This window comes from Syngnathus scovelli, chromosome 2 (assembly GCF_024217435.2).
Source record: "Syngnathus scovelli strain Florida chromosome 2, RoL_Ssco_1.2, whole genome shotgun sequence".
Taxonomy (NCBI): Eukaryota; Metazoa; Chordata; class Actinopteri; order Syngnathiformes; family Syngnathidae; genus Syngnathus; species Syngnathus scovelli.
Genome location: NC_090848.1, coordinates 9,736,718 through 9,758,520, shown reverse-complemented (window position 1 = coordinate 9,758,520; position 21,803 = coordinate 9,736,718). Strand labels below are relative to the sequence as shown.

Genomic DNA, 21,803 nt, shown 5'->3' with positions numbered 1-21,803 from the left:
TAAACAGATTGCACTTGCTCCTTTTTTGTGGCTCAGTTTATTATTATTTTGAGGCGGGGAGGGGCGTGAATCGGCGCAACCACAAAATAATGAAGAAAAGTGAAGTTGCTGTACTTCTCGCAGCTTCAGAAAGGTTTATGTATGTGTGTGTGTGTGTGTGGGGGGGGGGGGGGGCTGCATGTGTGTGTGTCGGATGATGTGTTGATGTGGTCAAAGTTTGGCCCCTTTGGCACGCTGGGTGTCACCGAAGACATGTTTTTGCTCTATTGCCGTCCATCTCTGGTCACCTGCGAGGTAATTGGGTCAGACAGATGGAGGAGAGCCTTCGACGACACCTTTGAGGATTTGGGCGAGCCAGAGTAGCCACTGTCATTTAGAACCTTGCCTCCTTTTCGCACATTAATATGTATGAGTTTTTTTTTTGCTTGTTCTCTACATTATATGAAAGAAATTTTACAATTTTTTTTTGTTAAAACCTGCTGTATTTTTAGATGCCAAGTCTTGGATATTAACATGATTGAATGGGCTACTTAATGCTTGTAAATTTTTGGTGGTCCAGATTAGAGAGCAAGGCAAAGGGCGCTTTGCCCACCCCGATGGGCAAAAATGGGCAGCTTCCGTGGCGTTGCCTCCTTTTGGACCCGCTGAGACAGAATTGACAGCAGCAGCAGCAGCAGCAATTTTTCATGAAAGCCGTTCAAAGAGAGGCAAAGTCTTTGCTCATTCCAAGTGAATCCCCCCCCGGCTTGCTCAGTCGCTTTCGAGCCCCCCGGCCCAATTAATTTGGAAAAATATATGCTCTCTCCCATGAGGAGGTTTTCTATCTTTGGCTTTTCCCTCAACCACCTCAGCTTACAGCGAGTTTCAGGTTGCAAAGGGATGGAAAATCCCCAGAAAGGTTTATGGAAATTTCCATGGGAAGTTAAGCAAGGGAATTTAGGTAATATATTGCTTTTTTAATCCACTCAAGTGGTGGCTATCTGAAGCGTTGTTGACCACAAAACAAAACTAAAATCAACTAAGCAACAGGTCGTAACTTCAACAACTCAAAGTACCTACTTGCATTAGGCACCTGTTTTTATTTCCTTCAACTGAAGAGTTGAAACACAAAAGCTATCAAGCAGCAATAAGACAAAACTAGAGCCACGCTGAACAAACTGCATCGTTCAATAGGTTATTTTAAAAGCCCAGCAATACCAAACAACATATAAACGATAAACTTGTCTCCTTTTGAAGAAAAGCTTTTTCCTGGAGTTGTTTTGTTATACGCTCAAATCCCTTTCATAATTGCTTCATTTATATTCGCTTAGAATACCCTGAATACAAATTATAAGCTTTAACCTGGAACCAAGGAAAAAGAAAACAATCATTTTCCTCAAATCACACAAAAAAGAGTTTGCGTTTGAACTCTTCGGCTGGCATCAGGCTCAAAATGATCCTATTGAAATGCTGACAGTTGAATATTGTACGAGCAGCGCTCTTTAGATCTTCTGCTGAATCATCATGCTAAGTACAGAAGATTCCCGTGACTTCTATTACTGCTAGAAACTTGGGCCTCGGGTCAAACACAAAATTGTATGTTTGGAGTATTGGAATCATCACACAAATGGTGCATTATATCCTTTGAAAATTGTTTCAGATGTTTTTTTTTTATAGTTAATATAGTAGCAGATAGAAGGGAGCTGGGTTTTTTTCCTGCCATGAATCACTTTTTGGCAGCTTATTTTGTTTCGTGTTAGACGCGCTCACCTTGACAATAACAAATGTCTTCATCCTGTTGTTTTTCATTTGTTTTTTACAGGACAATCAAAGTGGAAGTATATGACTGGGACAGAGATGGAAGGTCAGACAAACCGCACACACACAAACACACATTCTTGTATCAGCATGAACTGTAATGAATGCCATTTTTTTTTTTTTTTCATTCTCTCCCAAGCCACGACTTCATTGGCGAATTCACCAGTAGCTACAAAGAGTTATGTCGGGGTCCGAACGTGAACGTGTATGAGGTGGGTGCAGATTAGCACTGTTGGCACACGCACAACTTTGGTCCCCCACGAGCCACATTTGAATTTTGAAATGGACAGATGGGTCTGCTTATTCGCAGATGAGGTTTTAAAACGCGTTGTTTATTTAAATTAACAAATGTTATTAGACGATAAGGACCAGGCCGGTCCGCGATTAGCAGAACCTTTGTGGAATTGACGGACGTTATAAATGCAGTGAAAAAAAATCTAAATTATGGGACTAAGGGTATGTTTAATAACTTCAGAAGAGGTTATGATTCTAATCGATTGTGTCACGATGAGGCACTGTGGAACAAGAGGGTTAAATGAAGCACAGTCCAAAGATGAGTTACTTTCATTATCCAACATTTTATTCTGAGGAAGGACATCCAGTTTGTGCCTGGAGAATTTCGTCTCCTCAATTTCTGTGAATTTGACCTTTTGGAAAAAAATATTGCCTACTTTGCCCAGTTAAGATGACATTGTTGTTATCCCACGTTTAGTGACAATGGACTTTCCGGGTTATGCGTATTTGAACTACGCTATTGGAAATGCCTATCGGGTAGCTTCTGTCCCAATTGCCTTGAAAGAGGTTAAGTGGACGGAACAGACTGGACCAGCAATGCGGGAATACAAATGAGCAACAGAGGTGATTGCTTTCAACAATGATAATGACATGGATTATTATGCCTCACATAGCTGGTAGAGTGATTATTGTAACAACAAATATGTGACCGTTGTGTCACAAATACCTTTAAGAGTAATTGTTTTGCTCCACTTCACGATAAGCTCGGAAGATGAATGAATGGAATCTCGGAGTGATTGTTTTTATGACACAAGAGTGTGATTATTATGCCACACGGCACGAAATGAATGTTTGGATGACGAGTGTGTGCGTGGTTGTTATAGCATACAAATTTTGAGTGTGATTGTTTTGCTGATTGGAGAATGCGATTGTAAAAGTTGAGAGTGATTGTTTTGATCGGTTGACTTAGAGCAGATTTGGCTTGAGTGTAACACACACAAGCTGAAGATGACACACATGTACTGTATGGGAGTGTCATTGTTGTGATCCAATTTGGGATTGTAGAAGTAGTTGCCAACGACTTTTCTGGCTGTGTCTCATTTTGGCTGGAAGCCTTATGGAAGCTGGCTGCCTTTTTCAAAGTATTTTACTCTGCTCCAAGAACAGACAAACTCCTTTGTCAAGGAATGATTTCTCTGCGGCAGAAACAGCTTGCCTTGCTTATCACTGCGATGGCACACCATTTGCGTATGCCTCAATTGTGCATTCACAGGAGCAACGTGGCCCTGCAACCCTCTGAATAATGTCGGTGTTGCTGTGCAGCATGATCTATGCTATCTAATTCTCACGCCGCTATTGGATTCGGTGTACGCTCTATTACCCTTTCAGGCATGCTACACGGGGCAAAGATGTTTTTATTGTTTATCACCCGAGGCGGAATAAAAAGAATCTTTCACGTGATCACCATCCCTCTTTTCTGCCTCCTCTCCACACTAGGTGGTGAACGCCAAGAAGAAGCTCAAGAAAAAGCGATACATCAACTCCGGGACGGTGAGTTCATTTCACAGGAAGCTCAGCTCTGTTTTTATTCTACTCACTCGTAGCTTATTGATAATGAGTCTCGTGTCCGGGGCCAAGTGTATGCTGATGAACACCGTAGTCATTGATATATTCATCAGTGATTATGAAATTAAAACATTCTGGTCACGCGTCAGTCACTCTCATTGGGCATGGATGAGGCATTTTGTGCTCAGAGGTGACTGGCTAATGTGTTTGTTTAGATGATTGGCTTTCGCTCCCATTAATGAGCAAAAATTGAAGATCTTTTCATTTTGTTTTTCCCCATCATCAGGTGTCCTTGATGTCATTCAGCGTGGAGTCGGAGCACACGTTCCTGGATTACATTAAAGGAGGGTGAGTCCTCTAGATTGCCATAGTAGGGCTGGGCGATTTGTCATTTGAAGTGATTCCTTTCAGTTTACTGCACAGGCAGATTTGACTGGTTGAAAATGGATGGACGGACAAATGAATGGATTTTAGTGGTAGTCTATGGCACATATTGACTTACATACTAATTCAGGTCGATGCTGTAGGAAAAGAGCCCCCCCCCCCCCCCCTCGCTCATGTTAATAAAATTATTTAGTTGACATTCCAACTTGTTCCCAGGTGAATTTATTCATTTTTAACAGAAATTATGCTGTAAAAACTCCTGCATAAAGAGTGTTTTATTGCTTTAACTAATTAATACTGGAATGTTTGGTTTCAGTCTGTTTGTGATATTAGACACGAACAAGCGCTGATGCTGCATGACCTTTCCCTGCAAGCTGCTGACTGTCTAAGTAAAAATATGCTTGCGATGTGGAGTGTTTGATAAATAGCAGTGGGTTATTTCAAGTTCATGCTAGCTCAGTCTCAGTTGATTTGGTCCTAGAATAGCGAAGTGGTAAAAATCCAATGCTAGTGTGAAAGAGTTGACTAATCCAAGTTAGCTCAACAATTTGCAAACAGTTTCTACGTTCTTAAAATATTTTTATGCACTGTAATGTCCAGTTTTAGGCCACAAAAACAAAGTACTTCAATTTGATGGATGACCCCTCCCCCTCAGTGCAATCGGGGTTCCCTTTAGATTTAGTGCAGCTCAGATACGATGTCACTGACAATGATAAAAGATGGAGAAAGCTGTAATTAAGGCCGGGCAACCAGTTGCACATGGACGTGTTTCTTAGTGCCCTGCTTTTACTTGTCAGCTGTCTGGTTGTTCAGAATATTATGTCCCAGATCTGTCTCATTGCTCTGCCCCGCTTGCTCTCTCTCCCTTGCACACATACACACACTCATGCATGCACAATGATTTCAAGTTTGAAGACACTTGTGATGCTAATTCGACGACAAACATTGGTGGAATTATTTTCTACCTTTTCTCAGAATACCGTCATTTTTATCATTTTTTTAAGGACTGTTTTGTTAGTTTGTTTTTAAAATAATTCTGTTAATTAAAAAGTAATGTCTGGATTTCATTTTTGGTTATTCATTTTCTCAGATTCAAGTTATCGCTGCGGTATTTCCTTTTATTTAGCTCAGGAGTGAGAGCAGGTTGTCCAGTAGCTGTTTGAATCCCGCTCTGTCCGAGTCGTGTATCATTGTGTCCTTGGGGAAAGACACTTCACCCGCCTTTCTTCCAGTGTCACTCACTTTAGTGGGTGGTTAGACGGCTGCCACTGGAGAGTGAATGTGCAAGTGCGTGAATAATGTATCCATTATGAAGCGCCGTGTAAATCTGATGCATTATTATTATTATTATTATTATTAACAGAGAAGTATCAATACATTTGTCAGAAAAAGGGGCATGAAGACGAGGAGACGTGAAGTGGTTTCTTATGATGGAAAAGATGTAGTGTCTACATGGGAAAGCAAACAACAGATCTTCATGTTTTTCCATGACCAGATGAAGCTGAGGTCTCATTCATTCAACCCTCAGCACTTTGTGTAATTACGCCTCTTATTTTCTGCCAAACACAAACCAATTAGGGAAAATGTGCAACCTTTAATAACTCCTGCCGTCTCCAAGGACTTTGCACGATACCCTCGTTGTGAAATTAAACCTTAACCCTGCGATCCAGAAGTCTCTTCAACTCTCATTAAAAACAAAAGGCTTTGCCCCTGTGGGACTGGCAAACATGGATCGGGTGCCAAAAGTGGGCCAGTCGAGATTGCGTCGAAGCTTACAGTTGCAAGAAAAATTAGTTGAGTTCTTTGGAATGCCCTACATGAATTGTGTTTTCAATTAGCCTTCATTGTTTTGTTTTGGGGTTTTGCTTTGTTTTTGGGTCTGTCCAGGCAGTCTTTAATTTAATGTCACATGTACAGCCAACTACATCATTGGCAAGGGAGGAGCTTGCAGTTTATGTGCCAATGTCATGCAGAACCCAGCACATCTCGTTCCAACCACCCTGAATGTGATCCAAATGAGGGATACTCCAGGATTGGCCTGGAAAAGATAACTTCGATCTACAAACCCCCGATTACGTCAAAAATACCAAAAGAAAGAAAACTCCACCCATGTGTGCACAGTTACTAAACTGCGCTGACAACAGAAAATAGGGCCTATGGTTTTGTGGTTTGTGTGATAAAGTTATTATTGGGTCTGGGTCACTTTTCCACCATTCCATCAACATGTTAGCATGCTAGCTTCACCGACAGCTTAGAATCTACAAATTTGAATAATTGTTTGTCTCTATGTAGACTTAAAGTATGTACAATCTCTGGTCAGTCATTTAGATTTCAACTTTATAATGACCACATTATAGAAATGCTCTCCTAAAAGCCTCTTTTGTAGTATGTTCTCCTCTGTTGCATCGATCCAACCATATTTGTTTTTCCCAACAAAACTAAAGCACATAGCTGTGGTACCTTACCCCGCTTGGAACACATTTCCGAGCCTGCAGGGCGTTCTTACTTCAGAGCCTCTCACCATATTGTCATTGCCTCAGCGGAACGCGACAAATCAGCATGCCATTGGTGCTGTATTAGATCAAAGATAGGATTTCAAATCGTAAGAAAAATACCTACTACTGCAGTTGGTCAATGGCGTCAAAGAAGTCACAGACAGTCAAGGAAGGCCATAAAGCATAAAGCAATTTTTTGTGTAGCAGATGCAAACCTGGCAACACATTCTGGGCTATGATGCAGAGCCCACTTAATGAAAAATGAGCTTGACAATTAAAAGTGATTTGCAAACCTTAATTGTTCTATTCAAAGCATGCGTGCCAGATTCTCACCATCTTGTCACTTTCCTTTCTACTGCTTTGGCTAGTTGTGTAAAACCATTAAAAGGGTGATAGGAAGCCACAGTGTTATTTGCAGGGAGAAGCAATTGGATACATGGACTTATGATCAGGTGGCAGAAAATGACGATGGCGCCTTTGTCTGCAGTGCACAACATCAGTCAAGGAAGATTCTCCATGACTTTTATAGACGACTAGCTTGGGAGGCAGGGATAAAAATAGTAATCCCAGCCTGCCCATTAGGGTTTGCAATAAGAGCCAAAAGCCAGACAATCCTGCAGCATCAGTCAACATCGTTCCGCATTGATTTTCCCATCGTGAAATCATTTGCGGGCTCAGCTCCTCAACTAATCCCCAACGCACCTCGGAAGGGAAATTAGAGGAGCCGGTAGCCAAAGCCAAAACAGACAGCGCACATGTGTTTGTTTGTGTATGTGCACGTGCGGACACGCTGATCCCCTGAAGGCCTGATCGTTCTTTCGCCATCCTTTGTCCTTCACACTATTTTAAAAGGAAGTGACACCAATCACAATGAGCCACATGTTTCTGCTCCCTTGTAGAAAGTCCTTCGACTTTAAGTCATGAGCAGTGATGTCACTAACGTAGAGAAATTTCATAAACATACTGACTCCATTTAAATCTTTTTTTCCCCCAGTCACACATTCAGCATTTTGCCCATTTGAATTCATTCCCCAGCATTTCAATCCAACCTCTAATCTATATATAAAAAATCCATTTGAAGGGTATTCCAATGGGTCTCTTTTAATGCAGACTCCTCAATCACAACTCATTCGCTCAAGTGTCAACAGGTTGAAGGTTTGGATAATCAGAGAAGCTGAGAAGTCTAATTGGCCATTCTTGAAAAAAAAAAAAAATCAAGGCAGATGTTCAAGGGAGATCAGGTTAATGGTCTCCTTTGGCCTAGAAATGTCACGACGTGGGTACTGGTCAGGTACAGAGGAGCAAATAGAAATTGCTGGAAGGTGGAGGCTCATTTCAGAGTGCAGCCATCCACAAGCACTGATTGGCTTTTCATCCCCTGGGGGGAAATTGAGATGGCTCATGCCTTCCTGACATCTCCCTGGAGCTTCTCTGGGCACAGAGGGCAGATGGTTGGATGGAAGATGTCCTACCAGGACGCACAGAGTGTAAGGTTCCTTCCTTTTCCATAGAAACAACAACTCTTTCTGCTTCTGTCTTTCAGGACGCAAATTCACTTCACAGTGGCCATCGATTTCACGGCCTCCAATGGTAAGTGTTTCTTACTCCATATGATCACTGTCGTAAATGGTTTTGGACAAGAATTTCCATTTGTGTTTTCTTCTTTGAAGACAGAATTGATTTTAAAGAAGCCCACACTGCAGTTGTAATCATTCGCTTTTGAGTTTCATTATCTTCCCCATGAAGCCTTTGAACGACATGAAGTCGGTACAGTAAAGTTTTATCGCTCTGGGAAGCATCCGCTGATTCCATCTTTTTATTGAGGCTGAATTCCATTGCAGCCCTGCAGATAGACTTTCCCTGCTCTGTTTGTCTAGAACAGATCCTGATTTGAGAAACTTGCCATGTACACACCTTATGTGACCACCGTAAAGCTTCTCAAACGAAATCTCTTGCCGGATGGCAATCTTACAATTGGTGAGCCGTGGGCAATCATTGTATGCTGCCAAAAACTCCAACGTCTAAGTCAGTGGTGTCCAAACTTTTTTCAATTTGAGGCACATACATCAACATATAGGAAGGGGTGGGCCACTTACATCAGGCCAGGCGCCGACTTTTAAAGCCACACAAAGTCTGCAGTTTTTTCCAGACCTGTAATATTTGAAATATTTGTACAACAAACATTAACTGCTGACCAAGGTTGAAATTTTTAAAAACAAATAAAGTGAAGGCCAAAATGCAATCTCACTTGATTTGATGATATTTCATTGCAACTGTAAAATATTGTGGATTATCTGGTTTTATTTCTTTGTTGTATAGTGCATGAAACCTGATTATTGTTCTTATGTGCCGCATACAAAATGTGGGGGAATAGAAATGCTTTGTGTGGAATATACAGCACACGTATAAAACGACTCTCAACATAAACAGAGGGAAACAGGCATTTTGTCATCTTTCTGGTGCTTCAGCTGTCATATTAGAACTGTAATAAGTCAAGACTTTTCTGCTAATCACATCATGCACACTCGGTTCCGCTCCACGCATGCCAAAGCTGTCGTCAGTCGGATCCCGCTTTTTGCGTTTTGAGGGCTCGCATCAACGACTGTTCTCTGGACTTGACAGGTAATCCGTCTCAGTCGACTTCTCTTCACTACATGAACCCGTACCAGATGAACGCCTACGCCATGGCCCTGAAGGCAGTGGGCGAGATCATCCAGGACTATGACAGTGATAAGATGTTTCCTGCTTTGGGATTTGGTGCTAAGCTGCCCCCTGATGGTAGGGTCTCCCATGAGTTCCCCCTGGTGAGTCATCAAAGTTGTTAAAAGTGTGACCGCAATTCATTCTTCAGTCATACTACTTCATTTGATGAAAAGTTTCAATTGAGTTCAAGACGTTGACGTTTTTTGTGCATGTTACTCGACGTGGTGCTTTGTGCGTGTCACATCACTAACACGTTCTGTTCACATTAAAAATTGCTGCCACGATGAAGACAACATGTAAATCTAATATTCTGCACCGCCCTATTTATCCCACAAACTGCTTTGATTTCTGTGGTGGGCTTTGAAAATACCGGTAAATCACAGCTTCCTGGGGGAACTAATGAACACTCCCAGATCGCATGAAGACAAGTTCCTGGTGTTGTTGTATATCAGAAGGAAAATGTTTTAACATAAAGTATATATTTGTTTTTGGAAAAAAAACATGGTGAAACTTCATCCAAAAGGTTTAGGTTTAGGTTTAATGTTCCTAAAAAGTCAATTGAGTCTCCTTTCAAGCTAAAGACAATCAAGCCAAACCAATATGAAACCAGTAACACCATCACACACAAACACTACAAGCATCGCAGAGAAAATATTCCACCGGGAACTTTTCGAGAAGAACTAGAAAAAGTGTTTATTCTTCGTTGCAGGCTGAAATGAAGCCTAATGAGTGTTTTACCTTTTCTACCTTCTCAAACCCTCATCAGCATACATGCACAAGTGAGCACAATCCCAAATAAATGTATCGTGTATCTTTTCTAGTGTAAATGAGTTTCTGCCAAGCTGAGCGGTTTGCGAAATCAATTTGTCTCGTCCCTCAGCCGGCTGCTGATTGTAGACGCTAATGAGAGGCTGTCGACGTCGCCACCGCTCCGTGTTTTCATTCAAATCAACAAATCAAGATTCATGGCAGCGTATCGTTAAAGCCTCTTGCATTGCTACTTCCCGCGAGTGGCTTTTAAAAATCAACTTTCACTGCTGAATTGAAAGAGACATTTTATTCGTAATTATGTATGGTTGTTACATTCTTAAGTATGGAACAGAAAAAAAATGATGTCACGTGATTAGGGTCAGGGAGGAGAGGTTTGGGGTTTGAATCTGACCTCCAGCCTTCTTGTGTGAAGTTTGCATGTATAGACGAATAAACAACAGGGGCCCTATTTTTGTTCCAGTGCAACTTTGCGCATGGGTGGAGTTTTCTTTCTTTTGATATTTTACTAGAGTTTACGCTAAAATAATTGGGCATACTGGGGCATTTGCGCCTTTGTGCACCGTTGTGGGATGTTTTCGCCTTGATCAAATATACCAAAATCGCATTTGACCGCCTGCGCCTCGAATTAGACCTACTTTTTGCAAGTCTAAAATCTAATCTGTTTTTTGTAACCAAATTTGCAGATGCGCACGGTGGTGAAGCAAAGTGTAGTACAGAAGCGCCGCAGCCAAGATTAAAATATTTTAGCTCTTGATTGCAAGCCATAAGTGCTCGGCCAGCTACTCGTTCACCATGCTGTCATATTAAACTCCAACCAAATAGTTCAAGAATCTTTCCCAACCAGCTCCAAACCTTCTTTGCTGTTGCAGCTGCCTATTTTAATGGTTTCTGCTCACCTTTGATTCTATTCTGCTAATTTCCATTTTTTGTTTTTCAAGAATGGCAACATAGAAAACCCCTACTGCAACGGCATGGAGGGGATTCTCGATGCATACCATCAAAGCCTTAAGACGGTGCAGCTGTACGGACCCACCAACTTTTCTCCTGTTGTCAATCATGTGGCAAGGTAACAGCACAGCAATCGCTCATTTGTAGTATTTCCTTTCAGAATCATTTTCAGCAGTGTGACACAAAGACACATTCATTGATAAGTTAACACTGACACTTGAACGATAAATGAGCTTTTAATGCAATGGAGCACACCACGTGTTTGATTCTCCTCTAACAAGCTTTGCAAATGAGAAAATTATTATCCAGTGAATTTACTGGCAATACCACAAATTGGGATGGAAGATGATTGACTGTGCAATAAGCATGCCTTATTGAGATAAAACGTGGCACTATTAGGCAGTGTCATAACGCGGTTTAATTTTAAAAAAGCAATTTAGCTATATATATAAGTGATAAGTGTTGAATGTGCGATTGAAAGTATTATGAGATCCTTTCTATTATTGCCTTCCGTGGGCGACATAAGTAATGATGCAGGGGAGGGGGGGGGAGGGAGAGAATGTTTTTTTAAAGCATCTGATCTCCGGTCTCCATGGCAACAGATCACATAGTTATCATGCTACAAAGAAGCTTGATTGTACGTAATGTAAAAGGTTCTCACGAGGCAAGGCAGAGAGCAAAATTACATCTGAAATACAGTCATAATTTATGAACAGACAATGAATAATAAATACATAAAGGATTCAAATGTGCAAAATGAAGGATATTTCAATTCAGGAAATGTGTGGCAAAACATTTAATATAAATGAATATACTACGTGTGATGACTGCATTTATTTATTGTTTTTGGGGGGGAAATGTTATGTATCAAAAGTATTGGTGGTAATGTGATGTTATTAACATCGCGGTGTTATAATCATTTTAAACAATGGGTACTTCAACACAAAGCAACACATGTAGATTGTCAATATCGCAATGCAAGCAGGTATGTATTCTTTATCCTCTCAAAAAATAACAATATTATTGCACATCACTGAGACTAGTGAGACACCTGAGTCGGATACCATTCGACATCAGCAAGATGTACTTGTGGTGAAAAAAAATAAAGCAATGAGAGTTTGCTGACCCAGAACCCGCAATGTCACTTGATGGTTATGGCACTTGTTGCTGAGTGTGTGTAATGCTCGAATGCTCCGACCCACCCTGCGATTTCGCCGTTGTTTGTTTTGTCCTGCTGTCCATCTTCAAATGTTTTCAGGAAATGAGAATGTAATACTGCAGTGTTTGGATAAGCACTTGTGTCAATTATTCATAAGGTAGCCAGCGCAAGGCCATGAAAGTAGGCCACACTTACTGTGCGTCTTCTCCCCTGGCTTTACTAAAAAGAATGTTTCATTTATTTCCATCCTTGTATGGTATGGGTTGATGGATGCCAAGGAATGTTTTATTCATATTTTTTTTTATTGGACATTTCTGCATATCAATGGACATACACTCAAAATAAAACTTCCCAATCCTACTTGGAATAATTCATTCATTCATGGATGGCAAGTTTTCAGTGTTCCACTGGTCTGATGATGGTTCTCTCCCTTAGGTACGCAGCGGCGGTGCAGGATGGCTCGCAATATTTTGTGCTGCTCATAATCACGGACGGTGTGATTTCCGACATGGCTCAAACCAAGGAGGCCATCGTCAACGTAAGTGCGGCCGCAGGCTCTCCGTGAGGGTTCCACCGTCCAGTCGTAGCAAATTGAAGACTGTTTGGCCATTTTGGCACTTCACGGCCCTGCGCTAAATTTAAAGCAAATAGGAGAGGCAGCTTTGCTTGGCCTGGAATCAAGTCAACTGTGTTCACTCCAACAAGCGCATAAAGGGCCATTTCTACGAAAATACCAAAAGAAAGAAAACGCCTCACAGTTTGCGCCAGACACCAAAACAATGTCGATTATGTAAAAGTGACCTTTTGCACATAGTGTACAAACGGCCAAATCAATATCCCCTGCGTTGGGGGGTGGAGGGTGGTGCATCACGGAGCATGGCCTCCCATAGACCCCCAGCAGACTGGGTTTAAAGGGAATTTGCGACTGTTAATCAAAACATTGGAACAGCCACACCTTCCTTTTAAGATCTTGTCTGCTGCTCTGCTCAACGTCTCCGAACGGCATGCTGCTTCACCTGGAACTCAACTTTCCTAGCTGCTTTCTCATTGTGTTTACGTACCTGTGACATATCTGATGCTAATTGAGCCCTGAAATATTGATTTGGCTCTGACTGATATATTCACATCTCTACAAAGGCGGCCTGCAGGGTTTCACACTATCTTTGATGTTTTTCCAAATATAACATCACTTTCTGACCCTAAGGGCCTGTTTGCATGCAGATATGAATTTGAACCCAAATGGACTGGATTACAAATCATACTGTCAAAATGTCATGGCCATGAGAGAAAAACTGTAACGCAGATTTCAATACCAATTTCTTCATTGATTTTTGCATTTTTGCAACACGTTTTGTGTGTGAAGAGAACTTTTTTAGTCTCAACATAATTTATTATGCCTGTATAACTACTGAAACATGTGTAGCATATCATGGGTCAAGCGTTTTAATTAAGCAACCAAAACCACATATCTTTAACCGCAAAACTTGTTTTTTTTAGCTGACCCAGTTAAGTGTTCTGAAAATCAATTGTGGCCCTTAAGCACAATTTTCCCGGCTTGATGTGCCAGCATACAGTGCACACTGCTGAAACGCATAAGAAACGCCACAGACTGAATATTTCATATGCTTTCTAAGGAGCCTATCTATTTATGTAAATGCCCCATAGACGACATTTGTGTCCAGGGCCAAGCGCTACGAATGTGATTGCAAGAGGTTATGGATAAATAAGGATGGAGGAGATGGAGGATAATACCTTGGACTTTAACCACCCATTGTTAACAGGCATCCCCCCCACACACACACACACACCCTCTCCCGCCCGCCTCAGGCAGCTTGGGAAGGAAGACTGACCCACTTTTATCAGAATGTAAATGTCTTTCTACAACAAGCATACATCACTCACTTGCGGGATACAACAGGTCAGACAGAATTCATGAAGAGCCTGTGCACTGGGACACAAATAGAAAAAATGAAGAGGAGTATTACAATGAATCATTTACGCCACCAAACCTTTTTAGTTAACGCTTAGTTGTGATAATCTTGCACTAAATTATACATCGGGAGGATTCATGGAGTGCATATGGAAAAATGGATTGGTCACCAGCGTTGGGGGGGATTGTTTTTTAAAAATAGTTTACGATTATGTTCCAAATTAGTAGACATATGCTCCTTCTTGAATCGGCTGAAACTCTGTACAGTATGTTCAATTGAGTGTTTCACAAATCAATAATATTGGTCTGTATTCTGTTATTTTTACGCAGTATTAACCCATTTAAAGTGTTGAAAATAGCTTGAGAACAAATCCATAAACTCTGGAAACTGTCTGAGAAGTCTCATAACGCTCCGCCTTGTCCTCACTGCGAGAGGTGGGCAGCATTATGTCACCAAGATTGAACATCTGGATGCTTTTAATGAGTGAAAATAGTTCAATTAAATACACATAACGAAGGTTGTTTTGTTAAAAACGGACAGCTGTAATTTGGTTCTGAAAAATGTCAGCCATAAGGGTAAGTAATTAATAAACTCCATTACTAATATTTAAAATAATTGTAAATAAGTCATTGTTTTAATTACACCTTTTTCTTTACCTCATCAACAAATAACACTTTTTTTTAAAAGCAAATATGGCCCTTGAGCGTAAATGTCTACCAAGCCCTGTCCTTAAAGGGGAAATCCATCTCACTTTTTTTTTTTTTTTTTGTAATAATATGTTGTGTGCAGCCCAACTTGTCGGAACACAGTGTTCTTATTAATATTGCATTTGTGGAATATGAATTAAACGGGCAAAATCCACCTGTTTTTATTCATCTCAAAGGGCGGCCATTTTGCCCCTTGCTGTCGACTGAAAATGACATTGCAGTTGCCAGGTCTCGGTTCACAACCAATCACAACTCAGCTTCAGAAAACCAGCGAGCTGTGATTGGGTAAAAAAGGGGGTAATTTTGCTGCTCAACTAATATTCCACAAAGGCAATATTAGTCAGAATGTCATGTTTAGACTAATGGGGACAGATACAACAAATAATTGTAAAGAACATTATTGAGTTGACTTCCCTTTGAGGGGGAATTGGCTCTCTTTGACTATAATTCTAGATTTGTTTGAACTTAAACGAGCCTCTTATTTTATGTTTTGAAAGCCACATAATGGAAATATTCACAGCTAACGGGGGTTGTAAAACCCCCACTTTAGGGCCCCTATCACTCAATAATGTATTTTTTCAATAATGTATTTTTCAGGCCCTTGGACACTTCAGACTAACTGCGCTCTGAAACAAATCCATGAAACCTTTATGACCTCATTTATCATTCATGTTTCTCTCCTTTCTATGTGTCTATTATTGTTTGTAACTGTTCCTTCTTCGAGGATCTGTCAACTCTTAAGGGTTTGATTCACTTTGATCCCAAATAGTGTAGACAGGCCATATAACATTACTCACAGTCGTGTACTATATACTCTGAAAAAAATCCAACGTTGCTTTCTACTCCGACTAAAATTTATTGTATCACATCAAAGTTGATATTGGTGAAAACAACCAGAGCTACCTCATTGAAATACAGCAGTCTGCACCATTTTTATGTCAATTTCACTCTACATTTGTGCTGGGTCTTGTGGTAAAAACTCTTAGAACCACTGTGACACACATCAGCCACAAATTTACCCCGCGACTGACTTGCTCTTGTCACTCACCGCAGGCGGCCAAACTACCCATGTCCATCATCATTGTTGGGGTCGGACAAGCCGAGTTTGACGGTGAGTCAGGCGATCACCAATCGGTGACCCTCGCCATCATACATTGTCAAATGAGATTATGTCGCAATGTCTCAATAACCGGAGAAGAAATTCGATATGTATAGAAATATTCACCAGCATACATTTGATGCTGATGCTTTTGTCTTTGCAGCTATGGTGGAGTTGGATGGAGACGACATCCGGATTTCCTCACGTGGAAAATTGGCTGAGAGGGACATTGTACAGGTGAAAGATGATCATGGATTGAAAATCTTGTTATGCTTATTGATGAGCAATCATTGTTTTATTTGTTGTTCTTCTCCGCTGTTTTAGTTTGTCCCCTTCAGGGACTACATGGACCGGGCAGGCAATCACGTCCTGAGCATGGCCCGGCTGGCCAAAGACGTTCTGGCCGAGATCCCCGACCAGCTCATCTCTTACATGAAGAGCAGAGCCATCAAGCCCAACACCGCCCCACCGCCGCCGTATTCGCCCCGCTCCCAAAACGACGCCGTGTGAAGCCACTCACTCTGCTTCCTTGGAAGGGCAATGGCCTGCTAATTCGGAGAGATGAGACTCCTTTCTGGAACAGCTTGAGATTTTCAGGAGCTCACGGCGGAGCTTTTATTGCTTGCTGTCCAAGTGGACAATGAAAAACCAGGACGAGGGAGGGCGTAAGTATATTATTAGAATGTGCCATCTTGTAGTATCATGTTTGTGATACCTTTTGCAATTAATGGATATAGAGAAATCATGTATTCTGGTTTGCATTTGCGGTGGGCTTTTAGACTGTGGGGGTCAAAAGTCCTGTAGGTTTCCATCCTATATTTTATGGCTTGTCTCATTGTAATATTGATCAAATCCCCCCCCCCCCCCACCCCCACCCAAATAGCAATTTCTATTTTGATAAGGTCTGTATTATATATCTTTAGAGGAAAAAAAGCATGTGATGAAAAAAATATATTCAGCAGTGTATGGATTGTTTTGGAGCATTTTTGAGTGCAAGTTGCTGTGTTGCCATATTAATATTGTTTCACCTGTTTCTAATATTTCTATCGAAACATTGCACTAATTACTACCCAAGGCAAAAGCACAAACGTTACAATGTGAATAATAAGCTAAATATTCCAGTTCGCCAAAAGGATGATTTCACCGTTCACATTTGCATCTTTTTCTTGCTCATAAAAAAAATGTTAAAAAAATGCTAGTGTTACTTTACTGACCTTTCACTTAGCCTGTAGCAGCGGTTGGCGATTCACAGTGCTGCCGTGAACAGACTTTTAAAAGGCTTCTGTCCATGTTTTGAAAACTCACATTGACAGAGTGACGCCAGTCCCATGATGAAAACGGATCTCGCGCTATAACCTAATTTCCCGTTGCATAGTTTTTGAAGTGATCGAGTGTCTACAAGGAAATTCTCTCTGGCCCATTATGGTTCTTAATCATCACATTGAGCAGTATAACGCAAATGCTACAGCCCATTGTATATTATTTCTCAAATGGTTAACAGGTCAGTGGTACCTCAGCCAGAGCAAGACCCTAAATTTGTGGGTGCAACCTCAATGCACTGAGGAGTCCAGTAACCTCGATATTAGGAGCAAACAAGTAACCCTTACACAGCATACTAGAGCAACCCCAACCCACCAACAAATTGGTTGATTAACCAATAATTATAAATTAACCGATTAACCAATGATTATAAAAAATACCAATAATTGATCAACCTATTAATCCATTAAACCACCTACCAAACCAAAACCCAATCGATCCAATAACTCACCAACCAATCAACTGACTAATCAATTAACCAGTGAATTAAATAATCGACTAACCAATCAATTGATCAATCCACTGATCAATCATTTGCCTAAACAAACAAACAAGTGATTTACTGACTTAATCAGCGAGCCAATCACGACCCAACAAATTGATCCTCCTTAAGAGCAATTGACCAATCTAGCAAACCAGTGGAGTCATCTTGTAAACTTTATTGACCACCAAAGAAGTCCAAAGAGTGCAAGTGAGGCGTGCGAGGTACCGCTGTATTTCACTAATTTGCTTTAACCACATGATTCTATTCAATCTCTCTCAGTCACTTGATCCAAATGTGCCTACAAATATGGAAACATATCCAAATTTATTCAGCCAGGTGTTATCATGCTACATGGAAACTGTGGCTGAGGATCAAACTGTTGAAGGCGTCTCACACACATTTGTAGACTTTTTATACTTCCTGCTCATCACTTATACAATAAATATTATGAACAGTTTAGCTGAGCCTTGTACAATACTCCAAGTCAAGACCTGTTTACAATTCAACTGTGGCTGTTGAAAAAGTTAGCACTTGTTGGCTTTAGTTGCACAATAACAGAAATGTGTCATTTTGTCCACTTTGTTTTGTTTCGGAGACAATTTTATTGTAATACGTCCATACTCTTACAGCCTAGGGAACCTTTCACTTCTATTCATTGGATATGATGTAATTCGTCATATGTACGAATCCGGGTGTGAAATGAGACTACGCGCTATTATAAATACCAGAATACCTCGACCAAAAGCTATTCAAGCAGGTCAACTCAATTAAACAAAATATGAATAAGAATGCGTACAGTTCTACCCTCCTGTTATGTTGTGTCTCAAATGGGACAATTTGAAAGAAACTGTTCTTTTCAGTGTGCTTTTAAAACGGGTGAATGGCTTATATTTCTGTATCAATTGGTGATAAAGCATAGGCTTGAGTTTCAACAATAGTCTTTTTAGACTAATAACATACAAACTACGAGCAGCAAGGAGATGGGAACTGATGAAAATTGATTCAGTCTGATTCAATTATCAATTAAACGATTCTCATTGCATAATTGGATGAAATAATGCAATTAAGACAAATTGATATATGACAGACAGCCCTCGACTCTGCTTATCAGTATGGCACGGTCATTCTACACAGATGATAAACAATAAATTGTGTAGAGGTGACAATTGGGAATCTTGTGATTCATTCATAAATGTGATTCTAATCGATTCTCATCGGGTAAGAGAATGAAAAAGTAGTTGTGTTACTGTCTGAGACGCTAAGAAGAATCGCTAAGCGGAATCGTCACGCTAGCAAACAAATGATTCCAAGGAATGGAACGACTGGCAGCTATAAAGAAACAGGTTTTTGATTCCCGTTCCTAGTGCAGTGTGGGGAAAAGTATAAGAACCCTGAGGCGAATTACTTTTACAAGAGCTAATCGGAGTCAGGGATCAACCAACTTGGGATTCAGTCAATGTGATGAGATTGGAGGTGTTGGTCAACGGCGCACTAGCATGGAAAAGACACACAGCAGTTTTTAGTTTTCTATTCTCGGGAGGCATCGCCCGATGTGAACCGTGCCTCGCACAAAATACCATTAAGAACTGTCAAGTCGCATTAAGATGGAAAGGGTTTCAAAAGCATCTCTAAAAGCCTTGATGTTCATCAGGCCATGGTTAGACCCAAGAGACAGCCCTGAGGGTTCACATTTTTTTTCCCCACTCTGCAATGTGAAGGTTTACATTGTGTACATTAAAAACATGGACGCATAATTGTTTGTGTGCTATGAGTTATAGTTTAAGACTGTGTGTGACTTAGATGAAGATCACATCACAGGTGTGGCAAAATCCGGGTCATTCCAAATGATTTTCTTGCAACAAAATATTTTCTGCCGCTCCGTTGACTGCATCTGCTTTATTTAGTACGCTCAAACATGCAACTGTTGTTTCTTTTTTATATATACATATTTATTGCCTGATAGAGATGTAACAAGCGACACTTATGCAACTACAAAGCATTAAATGCTGAAGGAATATTATTTTCATCGTAAGTCTGAAGATGTCAGTCCTTCATCGGGACTATTCTTCTGTCATTCTGTACATAAGGCCCACATCTGGAATGTTCCACGCCCAAAAAAAAACAGTCAAAGTTGGCAATTTTAGACCTTGTGCATGCGTGTGTGTCGGCCTTCATTTGAGCTGATGAGCGCGTCGGCCATATTGCTTGATTCGTTCTTTTGGAGATAACAAGTAGCCGGATGGAGCGTGTGGCATCTGCTCTGCTCACCTTTGACGCGCATACCGTGCGGCAGTGGTTCTGACAAACTCTTACTATGCACATTTTGAACACTATTACTGTGCTTCTATACGGAACAATGCAAAGAGGGACTTAGTGATTTTAATTAAATGTATCACACATAGATAATAAAAGTCATACCTAAAATATTTGAAAATGCGCAGTTCTAAAAAATTAAATACTAACTTTAAAGTTAAATTCAACTGAACAGTACTTATCAATTGTGCTGGAGATAAAACGGGGGAACAAAAGTTTAACCTAATGTAACATTTGAACATTTTATTTAGTGATTCTTTTGGGTACCACTAGAGGGAGCCAACTGAACCACTGCTGCACAGTATTGTGCGGCTTCTCTCCACCTCACAGAATGTTTTTTTTTTTGGTTTTGTTTTTTTATCTCGGCTGGTTGCCGTCCCTCTCCAGGTCTCTGACTTGCATGCTGATTAATTTCCAAACCGGGTGTTGGACATGATTGTCGTCATGCTGTGGTTTGTGAAATGCTTTGTAATGGATTGCCTTAACCTCAGATTAAAGACAAATGTCGATCACTTTGCTCTGTCATCATTAGCGCCCCCTCTGGAAAAGCAAGTTGAAGGTTAAAACATACCTGGCCAAATTCAGATGTTATTGTTGCCAAAATATCAAATTAGAAATGAACCCTCTACTCCCAACTAGATCTGTATTTTGTAGGGAGATTTGTGTTCTGAAACACATTCTAAGCACCATATAATGAGATTTTCATTGCACAGTTGCATGTTTTATTTATATGGCTGTAAAGCCCCCCTGGGAGATGATGAGCATTACTTTCTTGCAGGAAAGTCTCTCCCTCAATGTTGTTGCTGCCCCTAATGAAACGTGCTGTGAACAAATCAAAACGTCCACGTGGGAACCCGGAGACTGCAGTGGGAGTCATAAATGAGTAGTTTTAGCTTTACATAGAGCTAAAAAAAAAAAAAAACCTCCCCTGACCACCCACTTTGTCCCAGAACAATAACAACCGACCAGGATCCCCCCCCCACCACCAAAAAAAAAAATTACAGCTAATAACATAGAATTATACTCAACTTGAATAGAAGAGTTCACATACACAATACTAGAAAACATTCTTGTCAATGTCTATTTCACCCATTTCTACAGAGCTAGCTATAGCCGCAGAAGTGATTTTCAACTGGTGGGTTGTATTCAGACATTTTCAGAACAGACCAAGTACCCACATAGGGTTAAGGGTTAGAGGTTAAGTGGTAGGGGATAAGGTTAGGGGTTTGGTTTGGTTAAGAGTCGTAGTATGGTTTCAGAATAATGTTAGCTTTTCAACCTAGGGGTATGGTTTTGACCTAAGGTTTTAACCTAGGATTTGGGTTTTGTAGTAGGGTTTAAAACTAGGGTTGAAGTTTCAAACTAGAGTTCGGGATTCATAGTAGGGTTTCGAAGTAAAGTTAAGGTTTTAAACTAGATTTTGGGTTAGGATTACCGTTAAGTGTCATAGTAGGGTTTCAAATTAAAGTCAGCTTTTTCAAACTAGGGTTTCGAAGTAGGGTTTTAAACTAGGGCTCGGGTTTTGTCGTCAGGTTAGGTGTTCAAAGTAGGGTTTCAAACTATGGCTAGGGTTAGATTATGGGTTATGTTTAGGAATTAGGGTGTCGAAACTATTATCAATTGAATTAATCGTAGATTAGAAAATGCTGCTGAGAAGTAAAATAGAGTAATATTTCAATTGAGAAAAATTTGTTTTTTGCACACACAAAAAGGTGTGCCAAAACTGTATTGAAAACGGTGGCGTAAAAACCGAGGTAGGATTGTATCGTGGGTTATCAGTACCATTGCTCCCGCTAGTGTACCACTGCTATCAATCAGAAAAAGTTACTAATTATCGCATTTTTCCATAACCAATTGTGAATAATCACTTTTTTTTACTTCTATTTTCTATA

At 40.6% G+C, this 21,803-nt stretch overlaps 1 protein-coding gene across 2 annotated transcripts in view; it reads left to right on the top strand.

Moving 5' to 3' along the window:
- Window positions 1–20,423, top strand: part of cpne5a (copine Va) — a 61,012-nt gene extending 40,589 nt beyond the window's left edge. For both annotated transcript variants that reach the window (XM_049753101.2, XM_049753099.2), the window contains 11 exons: window positions 1,802–1,843; window positions 1,937–2,009; window positions 3,529–3,582; window positions 3,884–3,945; window positions 8,020–8,066; window positions 9,099–9,280; window positions 10,889–11,016; window positions 12,493–12,595; window positions 15,749–15,806; window positions 15,958–16,031; window positions 16,119–20,423. In XM_049753101.2, the coding sequence (XP_049609058.1) occupies window positions 1,802–1,843; window positions 1,937–2,009; window positions 3,529–3,582; window positions 3,884–3,945; window positions 8,020–8,066; window positions 9,099–9,280; window positions 10,889–11,016; window positions 12,493–12,595; window positions 15,749–15,806; window positions 15,958–16,031; window positions 16,119–16,304 (1,009 nt within the window). In that variant the 3' untranslated portion in view covers window positions 16,305–20,423. The remainder of the gene's footprint in view (window positions 1–1,801; window positions 1,844–1,936; window positions 2,010–3,528; window positions 3,583–3,883; window positions 3,946–8,019; window positions 8,067–9,098; window positions 9,281–10,888; window positions 11,017–12,492; window positions 12,596–15,748; window positions 15,807–15,957; window positions 16,032–16,118) is intronic.
- The last annotated feature ends 1,380 nt before the right edge of the window (window positions 20,424–21,803 follow it).